General features: G+C 35.8%; 1 protein-coding gene across 1 annotated transcript in view; it reads left to right on the top strand.

Annotated features, from left to right (window-relative positions):
• The first annotated feature begins 313 nt into the window (after positions 1-313).
• Positions 314-13,216, top strand: part of LOC135083491 (inactivation-no-after-potential D protein) — a 110,968-nt gene continuing 98,065 nt past the window's right edge. Inside the window, exons 1-2 of the mRNA XM_063978250.1 lie at positions 314-479; positions 12,375-12,513. Of these exons, the coding sequence (XP_063834320.1) occupies positions 12,391-12,513 (123 nt within the window). The 5' untranslated portion in view covers positions 314-479; positions 12,375-12,390. The remainder of the gene's footprint in view (positions 480-12,374; positions 12,514-13,216) is intronic.

Genomic DNA, 13,216 nt, shown 5'->3' on the forward strand with positions numbered 1-13,216 from the left:
TCGTCTATTTAAATCTGTGAATAGGTTAGTGAAAGCAGGTACTCAAAAATTACTTATTTGACTTAAGGTCCTATGTCCCCTAGATGGGGCGGAGGGCGTCCACAACAGTCCTTCATCACGTTCGGTCTTGAGCTTCGCGTTTGATCTCGCTCCAAGTCTTGCCAATCTTCTTTGCCTCGTCTGCTACAGTGCGCCGCCAAGTTTGCTTGGGGCTTAAAAATAATGATACAAAATCTTATCGATAACAAATGCACCACTGACATCACTACTAGAAAATTGCTAATACCCATAATTGAGTTACGCGCCACGACCGCACCGCACCATTGCGGATTGACAGCCCGAGCTCAATCCACGTCCTTTTTTGATAGTTCCACGCGTGACCGAAAACGAAACGTAACCGAAACGTAATTGAAACGTATCCGAACTTTTGGGAGTGCTCGCGTCACTAAACGGGAATGTTTGAAGACAGAATATAATTGGTGAGTTTTAACTTAATTAGTTTTAATTCAATTAGGTAAATGGGTGCTCTGAATAGACGTTAGTTAAGAGATTGGCGTGGTTAAAGTGATTGGTAAGTTTGTTTAAAGTTTTTTAATCATGTTTGTTTTGTAAGTAAAGTTTACTATAATTCTAGCTCACTTCTCAAAATGTTGTATTGAAATATTTGATACCCCATAATCAAGTACCTACGTTACCAAACCTTTAATCAAGCAATACCCAAGAGCTATCAAGGTGATATTTTAAGTGGCTTAACCGAACCGACTATAAAGAAGAAAAAAAATAGTGACTGAAATGAGTTTAAGGTTCATACTAAATAAGCTTAAAATTAAGTTCAAACTTTACTGAAAACTAAAGCTAACTTAAGAAAACTAATGCTAGTCATATACGTCTTAGGCCCATCTACCTAGGGTTGCCAGTTTCTTTTTTTAATATAAAGTATTATCTAAGGTCGGAAAAGGAAAACAAACAGTATTTAAAAAACAATACAGCTTCGACCTCCACATCGCGTACCTAAATGTAGTGTTGGGAATTTACTTTTAAAAATATCTATGAATACTAGTGATACTTTCTACTGAAATACTGTTTGTATCTTGTATACTTTATTTTCGTTCAACAGTAAAAAGTATAATTTTGTGAAAAACAGTATAATACTGTTCACACCAGTATAGTTGGCAACCCTACATCTACCTCCGTTGTCAGCGTATCGTACTACTTTTGGGACACCCTATAAAAGACTGCAAGTACCCTTTTCATTTTCTTTCCAAAAACTACGTTCATTTTTAAAAAAGGTTGCAAAATCTCATTTGCAAACACCCCGTATAGTTCCAGCGGCTACTATGATGTCGTCGATATACCTACACAAAAGTATCGTCTGTCCGTCGAACAATAAATATTTGTGTAATGTGCTCAGTGGAGCGCGGCGCACGGGCCACTGGTTCCGGCCTGATCTGTTCCTGGGTCACCTTTATAGTGCATCTTCGTGGATTTATCAAAGGGAGAGGTTATAGGTACTTGTAAATATGTAACGTGTTAATAAAACAAAATTAAACAATCTCCTGCTTTGAGTCTTTATGGGCATCTATAGTGAAAACATTCGGTTTTTTTAAGAAAGGAATTTGACCGCAATCACACCTGATGTTATATGAGATGCAGTCTAGATATTTAGGCAGATTTAGAGGTAGTTAAGTTGGTAAATAGGTGCTTAGTAGGAACTACTAGAATCAGTTCTTTTCCTCTTCAAAACTTCGATCCAAACCAATGAAACACGAGAAGTACTTATTGCTAAAAATCACACAGTTTTGTTCATAGTAATCATGTGCTTTTCCAAAACTATGGGACAAATTATGTAAAGGCTGACAGAATTTGCTTATATGATACAATATGTCCTGCCTTTTAGGTCATTAACTTGGGAACATGCCATTTATTTATTTATACTTTAATGCCAAAATTTTACGAATTTAATGCCATAAGGCATTCTCATCCGTGTCATTCTTGACACTCCACAAAAAATGAACTCCGGAGAGACTTTAAATCTATTTTTTATGAAGGACAAGGCAGGTATTTGACCGCAATCGCACCTGGTGTTAAGTAAGATGCAGTCTAGGATGGTACATATCTGCGCTGTAAGTGCCTATTCACTCTCGCCTTGAAAAGGCCCGGATTATAGTGTTCAGGAAAGATAGCAACAGGCAGCGAGTTCCAGTCCCTAGCTGTTCGCATTATAAAAGATTAATCGAAACTATTAAGATACATATTTACTTTCTTCTGTAGTGTGGGCTGTGGCTGACCAGTGACAAACATCCTTATCTCAGTTTCATTTCAATAAAAGTGTTACTTTATTAGCAATCCTAATCTCTCCGTTTCAACTGAACTGTAAACGTACACCGTCAACTTTATTTTCTGATCTCACAAGCACGGTGCATCGGGTCTAACACAATAATCCGCTCCGTGAAGCGGCATAACAACGCTCGCTAACTCATCGCAGGAGCGCTGATTGGCTGTTATTACTGTTGGAGGATTGATTTGCTTTAATTTGTTGTCTGTAGAGTTTAATGATGAAGCTTCTGTAGAAAGGTAAATTATTTTAGAACCTCTAGACAATAAAGCAATCTTGGTCAATATCGATTTGAAAAGTCGTTAGGCCTCGCGTTGAACACCAAATAGTGACGTGTTGTACGTAACACGGAAATCACGCTTGTGGTTTTAAAACGAAAGTTCTGAAACAGGTAGTCCACTGCTGAACATATGCCTCTCCCAATTATTTCCACATCGCACGGTTGGTAGAGGCCTGCATCCTGAAACCGAAAAATGTTGATGTGTATTTTACAATTTGACTAGGACCTTGCATATAAAATCAATCAGTAAATAATCTTCATGGGCGGGTAACTAATCCAATGATGAAAGCACAAGTACGGACGACGGCACATCAAGCTGCATTGTTATAAACTGAGACATCTTAGTGGTAATAAGAGTGATTTTGCAACAAAACTAGTCTCATGAGCTGTTAATAACACAATTTCCAGTGTCCAGTAAATGTTCTAACAATACTTCTCAATAGCTCTCTAATACTCGATCAAACGCTTGCCCTGAGTTGTTTGTGCACAATCTCTTCCTCCTATACATCCCGAAGCCATTGTGAACCCCATTTTATTTGATCGCGTAACAATACCGCGGTCACTCGTGCAGGTCGTCTATTGAATGCAATAAAATACATCCTTGTAAAGTGGGTAACATCAAGTAGCTTATATTTTATTAATAGCGGTCACCCGCGACTTCTTACACGTTGACCCCGTTTTACCCCCTTAGGGGTTCAATTTTGGAAAATACCGTCTTATATTGAGCACATACGTTCTAAAAGAAACCCCCATGTAAAATTTTGAGACTCCTAGCACTTGTAGTTTCTGAGATTTCGTGATGAGTGAGTGAGTCAGTCAGTGAACTTTCGCTTTTATAGATATAGATAATTCTTGAAACATTATTTGATGATTATGGTGCCGATGCGGGTCCGTTAAGCTCTTCGAAATAAATACGATGTTTTAATCATGCCTTTGCTAACTGTTGGTGCTGTTGATATTATGTCGTTGTTTTTCCAAAATTTTCCATGTGCGATCCTGGTAAAGCACGAATCAAAATGTACTGCCCAAAATGTCTTACTTTAAGGAGTCCCTATATAATAGTAATGATAATACAGATCTACCAGTAGTAACTACTATATTATGTACTCGTATTGAGTAAATGTGCTATCAGGAAGTAATATAATAGAGTTATAGTTAAAAAACTAATGGCCGTTTTTCTTTTAAATCTCCTCTGAAAACTCATTTAGCAGAATTTAGGAAACACGTTTTAGGAAAAAGCTTTTAGGATGAAATCGACATTTTAAAACACTTTCCAAGTTTTAACGTTGAACTTTTTGTGCATTACTCTGTTGAAAAGCATTTTGTATTTTGAAAGGAAATGAGATTATGCACGTTATCGTCCTACAAAAACTAACGACAGTCAAAATGTCCATAAACTTGAACTCACATTGTGTAACAAAAGAAGAAGACAGAATATCCAAATAAATATTACTTAATTGGGTAATTTGTAATTATGCTCGTGCTTTGTCCTCGAGATTAGAAATAAGAACTATGTAGTATCACGTACGGTGATGCCAGTTTACGCACTGTTAGTTGAGGATATATATTTTTTTTTTTTTTTTTTTTTTTTTTTTTTTTTTTTTTTTTTTTTTTTTTGTGGGTATCTCACTTTACATCTTCTTTGACATTGGTATCCGTCGTCAGTCACGATTCAGTGCTCTGCCAGTTCGCACTTCTTCTACTTAAATACGTACCCAGTGTTAAAAATAGTGTTTTTGTGTCGACAAAATGCCGAACGAAAAACGTCAAATGAGGATAAGGAACATTTGCTGAAGAAAATAAATAAATTGGAGCAGAAGATATGGGGTGCTGAACGTCGTTCAAGCGGTTCAACAGAAGATCATCGTTACACATTACCATAATGCGAACAACCATCCCGGGTTGTCTCTTTATGCCAGTTGTGTTTTTTGTCTGAGGGTTTGCGGTTTAACGTTTGAGTTCTACTCCTACCCCTAATTCAGACAATTGGAAAAATCGCAAGTTCATCGCCTTCAACCAAAAGAAGAAAAAGAAGAACATCATCATTACACATTACCATAATGCGAACAACCATCCCGGGTTGTCTCTTTATGCCAGTTGTGTTTTTTGTCTGAGGGTTTGCGGTTTAACGTTTGAGTTCTACTCCTACCCCTAATTCAGACAATTGGAAAAATCGCAAGTTCATCGCCTTCAACCAAAAGAAGAAGAAGAAGAACATCATCATTACACATTACCATAATGCGAACAACCATCCCGGGTTGTCTCTTTATGCCAGTTGTGTTTTTTGTCTGAGGGTTTGCGGTTTAACGTTTGAGTTCTACTCCTACCCCTAATTCAGACAATTGGAAAAATCGCAAGTTCATCGCCTTCAACCAAAAGAAGAAGAAGAAGAACATCATCATTACACATACTACCATAGTGCGGGCAACCATCCCGGGTTGTCTCCTTATGCCAGTTGTGTTTTTTGTCTGAGGGTTTGCGGTTTAACGTTTGAGTTCTACTCCTACCTCTAATTCAGACAATTAGAAAAAACGCAAGTTCATCGCCTTCAACCAAACGAAGAAGAAGACAGATGCAGTAAGTTCTATCCATTATTACACATACTACCATGGTGCGGGCAACCATACCGGGTTGTCTTCTTATGCTAGTTGTGTTTTTTGTCTGAGGGTTTGCGGTTTAACGTTCGAGTTCTACTCCTACCTCTAATTCAGACGAATACAGTAAATTATTTTTATTAAAATATTATCATTACACATACTACCATATTGCGGGCAACCATACCAGGTTGTCACGTTATGCTAGTTGTGGTTTTTGTCTGACGATTTGCGTTTTAACGTTTGAGTTATTACCTACCTCTAATTCAGACGAATACAGTAAATTCTATTTACTTAATACAACATTATCATTACACATACTACCATATTGCGGGCAACCATAGCAGGTTGTCACGTTATGCTAGTTGTGGTTTTTGTCTGACGATTTGCGTTTTAACGTTTGAGTTATTACCTACCTCTAATTCAGACGAATACAGTAAATTATATTTACTTAATACAATATTATCATTACACATACTACCATATTGCGGGCAACCGTACACGGGTTGTCACGTTATTTAATTTGTGTGGTTATTTTTGTCTGACAGTTTGCGATATTAATATATACTTGCCTCCAAATCAGACGTTCGTAATGTAATGATTTATCTATATCTAAGGGTTTGCGGCACTAAAAACTTTGCATTAATAACCTACTTCTAAATCAGATGTTCGAAGTTAATTATTTTTTTAAATAATAATTACCCATACTACCATACTGCGGAGCTGTGTGATTTTTATAATATGATGGTTTGCGGTATTATCAACAATACCTACCCTCTAAATCAGACGCAGAATCCTAAAAATATTACGATACTTACGGTATTGCGGGCAACTACAACGGGTTGTAATTTTACTGTCTTACCTACTTAATTCTTTAAGTCAAGTAAGTTCAAGTCTAAGTTTTTCGGTGATAACAATTTGGCGATATTTAATTTTAAATTGATATAAACGTTAATATTACTAGGCATGCAGAAAATTCGTGTTAAGTTGTTACCTACCCGCTACATATTTTAGCAGGCAGTCAAAAGGGCTGTTCCATACTTGTAAAAGTACATATCACATTAAAAAAAAAAAAAAAAAAAAATGCAATAATGCATACCTACTTGTTTAAAAATTGGGAGTTGTCTTAATAAGACATGATTTGATGGGTTTATATCCACACTACCGGGCGGTGATATGATACACGCCAAATCGTTAGCAGGTGAAAAACCATTAGTGGCTATCGAAACACTGGACTCAGAACCCTTAGCCTCGAACCCTGCCGCCGCCGACGCTGCTGCTCTCGTTGCCATCTGCGCCGCTTCCGCTGCTGCTGAAACTAGAAATCAATTAGATTCGACACCTGCAACGCTGTTGGTCTGAAACAGCTGCGCCCCTTCATGATGAGATTGTAATATTGGTGATGATCCTGTGTAGGACAAGCCTCAACACAATTACCTTAATATGAATTTCTTATCGATGCCAATCGCATTTTTTCGACTGTCTACTAAGAATTCCTTATCAGAAAAAACGTAATTCTACTTAGACTCATTAAAGATAAGATCAATTATTACCTACTTTGGGGCCAGCTGGCGCTGTGTGAAATTGTTAAAAGACTTATCTATTTATTTATTTATTACAAACACCGAAGATTGACGCCATGTCTTTTGATAAAAACTTTCCAAAACACTAAAAACTGCCTAGGGAACTTCAAAGTTTGGGGCTGATCTGGAATTGAATCCCAAAATCAAATCAGCAGCCACCAAAAAGTCCGAAAGGCAGACAACCGATGAAAACAGAGGACTTGACCTCCTGACTTTCAAAACAGTCATCACGTGTCATGCTCGTGAGCGCACCAGCCGCATCCAGCTCAGAACCGCAACAGTTGAATCTCGTAAAATATGTCGGTTGGCTTTTAAATTTTTACCATCAGTGGTCACTAGTAATAAGTGACTCTGTTGTACTAGGATAGAGTTATGTGATTTCAATCTCACAACCAATAATAAATGTCAGTATAAATCACATAATACATGATTATATTCGGACATTAAAAAAAAAAAAAAAAAAAAAAATTTCAATTGTATAACTCCGATGTCTCAACTACGGGATGGGGGGCGGCGTGTTACGGGGAAACTTCTGGGGACCCATGGTCCAACATCTATTTTATTTTATTAAATTATCTAATATTAAAAACATAATACAGTGTGAGTCACGTTAAAGTGTACATATGAAAATAGATGAAACTAGACCTATTTTTATCGACAAAAAAGAGGTCAAAATTTTTTTGAGATTTTTTTTAAATTTTTTATTGTTTTTTTTTTCTTCCAATTACTTATTGTAAAGAAAACGTAATAACTTTTAAACTAAGCGGTATATCCTGATAAAATAAAAACAGTAATAATGCTCAATAACAGGCAATACTAAAAAAATACATAAAATACACAAAAAAGGCCAGCAAATAATAAAAAATGATACTTTTTGAAAAAAATCTGCTTAAAAATTCGTGTTTTTTTGGTTATTTGATAAATTTCTCCAAAAAATGCCCATATAACCAGTGGTTTTTATTACTTTGTATTATTCTCTATCGTATTACCTTCGTAAAACCAAAAATCGCATGTCTCTATCCCTATCACAACGTTTGCAATGATCGTTTAAACTAAGCCTCTCCGGGCGCGCCATTCAACGCTTCGTTAACAACAAAACTGAAAATGGCTCTAGATTTGTAATTTTGATAAAGACAAGTTAGATTTCAAATAAAAACAAAAGATTTCGAAGTAAAATAAGCATTTTAGTTAAAATTAAAATTGTCTCTACCTGTAGCGGAGAATAATGTTGTGGCAGGCCTTTGTTCAAACGATCATAGCAAATGTTGTGATAGGGATAGAGACATGCGATTTTTGGTTTTACAAAGATAATACGATAGAGAACAATACAAAGTAATAAAAACCACCGGTTATAGGGGCATTTTTTGGAGAAATTTATCAAATAACCAAAAAAACACGAATTTTTAAGCAGTTTTTTTTCAAAAAGTATCATTTTTTATTATTAAGTTGGCCTTTTTTGTCTATTTTATGTATTTTTTTAGTATCGCCTGTTATTTAGAATTATTACTGTTTTTATTTTATCAGGATATACCGCTTAGTTTAAAAGTTATTACGTTTTCTTTACAATAAGTAATTGGAAGAAAAAAAATTCTATAAAAAATTAAAAAAAAATCTCAAAAATTTTTTGACCTCTTTTTTGTCGATAAAAACAGGTCTAGTTTCATCTATTTTCATATGTACACTTTAACGTGACTCACACTGTATAAGAATTAATCTGCAAAGATTCCAAACTTTGACCTTTCTTGGCCTAAAAGTATTTACTAAGGATCTTCAAAATTTTCAGTTTCTCAGAATGAAATTCAGTTTTGTACACCGCATAGGTGGCGTGCAGTTTCCCCCCACTTAACACAAATAAAAATAATTGTGGCAATGATGCGAAACTAGAAAAATCATTATAATCATCAATACCTACACAATGATGTATCCTATCTAAACCTATCTTATCTAGATAATAGCATGGTAGATACCGAATCTTGAAGAGTCCATTCAATATTAGTATGGACTCGACATTACCAAATTCACCATTTTATCATTTTTACATTTGGAGAACATGGCATCGTTAATTTTGCTAAATTCGCTATCGTTATATACCCTAAATTAGATAGGTATCCCGATGCATACGCAATTAAAATTTTTAAGACAACAAGGTCAAGCCTTTTTCTGCGGTTTCCTTCCTTTTTTTGTATTACACATACATTGCGAAAAATCACATGTGATCAAGCGACGGGTATACTAGCAGTACCCTTATAACGAAGTCTAGCTTTGTTTCTTTAATTGAATAAAAATAATAACGCTACACGTGTCTAAATGTCTCATATAAAACGAAGATTACATCTTCATCTATCTAAGGATATTATATCTTCATCATTGTCTGATGATCAAGCAGTACAATAATTGTTCAAGGAAACTGTTTTACATTTGCCATAACTACCATTCATTAAGGTATTAGATTCCACTATTTTAATAAAAAATTGTGAATTTCAATAGCTGTAATAAGCTTGTCTTTTAATTTGGCTGTCATATTGGAAACATAATCAGATATTATGGTTTCCGAAAAATTTAAAATATTGAGAAATTAGCCATTTTACTGTCATTAGTTAGTGTAATTATTACACACATTGTTCAAACCTTCCTTATAAGCATTCAAATATTATGCATACAAATATTCAATCTAATCACGACATCGCGCGCAAGTTCACAACAATCAATCTTGGTATTGTCTTGACAATTTATGACTGTCATGTACAAGCATTTTGTGCAAAGTGTTGCTCACGAAATTTTTACCGCTCTAACACCGAGCACTTAGTTTAGTCACAAGTTTAGTTCAATTATCATTGCAGGCTTGTGACATTGACACCTTGATATTTAACACTCACAGCACGAGGCATGCTGCCTCGTCTAGAGCATATACATTAGGAATTAATCTTGATTATCAGAATTACCCCCGGTTGGAGCGTTATTTCAAATAGGTACTTTGGCCAAATTCTTTAACAGAATGCCTATTGCGTCCAGAAATAACAATCAACATTTAATTGCCAGAAGAACCTAATACTGACAATTGATTTGGGAAACAATAAATAACTTTCCCACTTACATTATGGCTAATATAACAGCTAATTATACTTGCCTTTAATTACTTACCCTTAATTATCAATTATACGAAAGTACTCACTCGGGTAACTATGACAGTTATGTCACACTTAATAGTAATTATAAAACAAGCATTGTATTCTTACCAATGATTTATTATTTTTGCAAAGTAATAAACAGCTTTGTTTTTATTATCATTTCACATCAGTTCTCTCAAAATCTACATAGTTCTTATTTCTAATCTCGAGGACAAAGCACGAGCATAATTAATGATTAAACGAACTTAAAAAGTGAAGTTCTATCATAATTATGCGAGGGCTTTGTCCGAAGAGATTAGAAACCCTCCCACCCGTCTTTAACAATCATATAATATGTATATTATTAAAAACACAAACCCCCATATTAGTGAAATGATAAAAAATACAAATTACTACTCCAAACTAACTGACGACGGATACCAATGTCAAAGAAGATGTAAAGTGAGATACCCACAAAAAAAAAAAAAAAAAAAAAAAAAAAAAAAAAAATATATCCTCAACTAACAGTGCGTAAACTGGCATCACCGTACGTGATACTACATAGTTCTTATTTCTAATCTCTTCGGACAAAGCCCTCGCATAATTATGATAGAACTTCACTTTTTAAGTTCGTTTAATCATTAATTTCCATTGATTGATTTCCAAATTATCCATTGATGACTATAAACGAACTGACAGAAGAACAAATTAATGTTTATTCTGTGCTGGCAGTAGGCGCTAATAGAAGTGCTAAGTAGACGTAGTTAGTTGTAAACTTCTAATTCTATGTATTAATAACGTATCATCGGTTGATTTTTCTAACTTCTAATTACTCCAGTTAAATAAACGTCAAGAAGTAACGTGTCATCGATTAATTCTTCTATCTTCTCTACCTCAGATCTTACTTACTGCACCGTTAAAAACCTCTACCAATAGGCATTATAAGGTGCATATAACCTAACCAGTTAAATGCAATAACGAATGCTAGCGCGCGGGGCTCTCAATCCGTCCGCAGTGGCGCTGATCGAATTAAATTTTCACAGCCACTGCAGCAGTTATTGCATACATTGTTTATTGTTTTCATTGTGCATCTTTTGTGTAGGTGTTTAGGTGTATTGTAGAAGGATAATTGAATTGTATTTGTTTGTATTTTGGAAAACTAGTTAAGGCTATCATTCACACCTTCATCAATGGTGTCCCATGTCCTAACGTGTCGTCATTGTTCGCGCACGTTTACTAACAAGATTGGCTTCTGTAGCCATATTAGGGCACATGACAGGGCAGCAGCAGGGACTCTTATTTCGGACTAAAAGGAATTTCTGGTAGTTACCGTAGCCAAAAGCGGCTTGGGAGTATACATATAACCTAATAATAAATCAAATAAATAAACTAATTAATCATTGTTTTGATATACTTACATACACGGCACGCCTACCCTAGGAGGTTTCCAGTCATCTCCACTTTCAACCATTATAAAGAGTAGTAATAATCATAAGTACATCACAATCAATAAATAAGTGGTCAACCAACTTGAAAACTTTATCAGTTACCCAACTATTAATGAAGAAAATAATGCAACTAAAATTGTGATCTGGGTAGGGTAGAATTCTAATGAAAATTAATAAATGCACAAATCTTGCCATGTGCTAACAATTACAATTAATTTTAAAAGTGACCCGGAAAACGCACGCATGTACAAACAAATTAAAATCAAAGCTATTTTAATCCCACTAAAAGCGTGTTTTAAACAAGCTATTTTCGGTAAAACGTCGACAACACCTCGTTATTTACATCATACCCGCAGTTTGCGTGAGTCCAATTGTTCACTTAACCACTTGAACAATCGGCATGATGCCCTATTACTGAGCTAGTTAGAAGTTGTCGCTGAAATAGGAGGGCTACTCCGAAATGCTGTTTAGTAGTTTTGAGTCTATCTGTCACCGGCATCTCTCTTTGCGTGAGAGGGATAGCAACATTCGAAACTTTGGACAAAGTTTTTCGGAGTACCCCCGCAGAAACGAGCGGTTTTGTATCGTTGCGTGGCGGTAATTGCTAATAGGTGGCGCCTAACTCGCGAAAGTTACCTTTTAATTTTTATTTATTTTCAATATTAATAAAAATATTGTTTATCTCCCAAGCATTATTTTGTACCGTGTACCGCGTAGCCTAGCATAGTTATCATCATTTCAGCCATAGGACGTCCACTGCTGAACATAGGCCTTCCCCAATGATTTCCAGAATGGCCAGTTGGTGGCGGCCTGCATCCACGGTAAAAAAAAAATGCATTTCCTTTGTTAGCTGCAGAAATGGAAGACGACTTTAAAAAAACTTTTATCTAGATCACATTTATAAAGCCAGGTAACAGTATAGCAAAAACAAGATGGCTAACACCGTTAGTCACCGTGCAGTCCATGGCCTAGCACCGGTGTCACCATATCTGTCGCCAACATCCTCATTTAAGCCTGCTGTCCACAGCTACGTCCAGGCAGCGATGACAGTGACCGTGTCCCCCGAGCGGGGCCCGCTCGCGGCGCAGCGCTGGGGCCCCCCGCGCCGGGTGGCTATAAAGAGGAGCCCCGGGGCCCCGTTGGGCGTCAGCATCGTTGGAGGCAAGGTAATGAACGACGTAAGAAGAATAGGCAGTGGCTTTAAAAAAATTAACAACAAAATTAATGCCGTTTTTGTTAGTAGGGATCGTCCATTAATATTAGGCTCGCAGGGGAGAGATTATCTGAGGAAAACATAATATCACTAGGGGAAAGGGATACAGGTTTTAGGACTAACTAAAATACCTAATACAGGATGAATATAATCTTTATCACGAATAACAAAAGGGTTAAAGGGTAAAGGATTAATGGACGAGTCCTTATTTTTAAAAAGTTTTTGTTATCTAACGCCCGGTTCACACATGTCTCCGTTTTACTGTTCCGTTTTATCGTGTACGTTTTTTGTATGTATTACTGTATACAGAATACTGTGTCATGTACTTTTTAAAGCCTATTTGCAAAAATAAATGAATTTTATGAATTTTAATTTTTAATTTTTTAATTTTTTATGTGTGAAGTCGCTCATACAACTACATACGCCATCGACGAAAAAAAAACGTACACGATAAAACGGAACAGGAAAACGGAGACATTTATTTATTTATTTATTTAAACTTTTATGCCAAAATAAATTTGAACATAAGGCGAACTTAATGCACTAAAGCATTCTCGACCAGTTTACCTTTGGGTTGAGCAGAAAAGAAATTTGTTTGGCGGTACTTCTAGTGCAGGAAAGAAAAACAAAAACAAATATGCTACATACATAAATAA

Source organism: Ostrinia nubilalis, chromosome 23 (genome assembly GCF_963855985.1).
Source record: "Ostrinia nubilalis chromosome 23, ilOstNubi1.1, whole genome shotgun sequence".
Classification (NCBI taxonomy): Eukaryota; Metazoa; Arthropoda; class Insecta; order Lepidoptera; family Crambidae; genus Ostrinia; species Ostrinia nubilalis.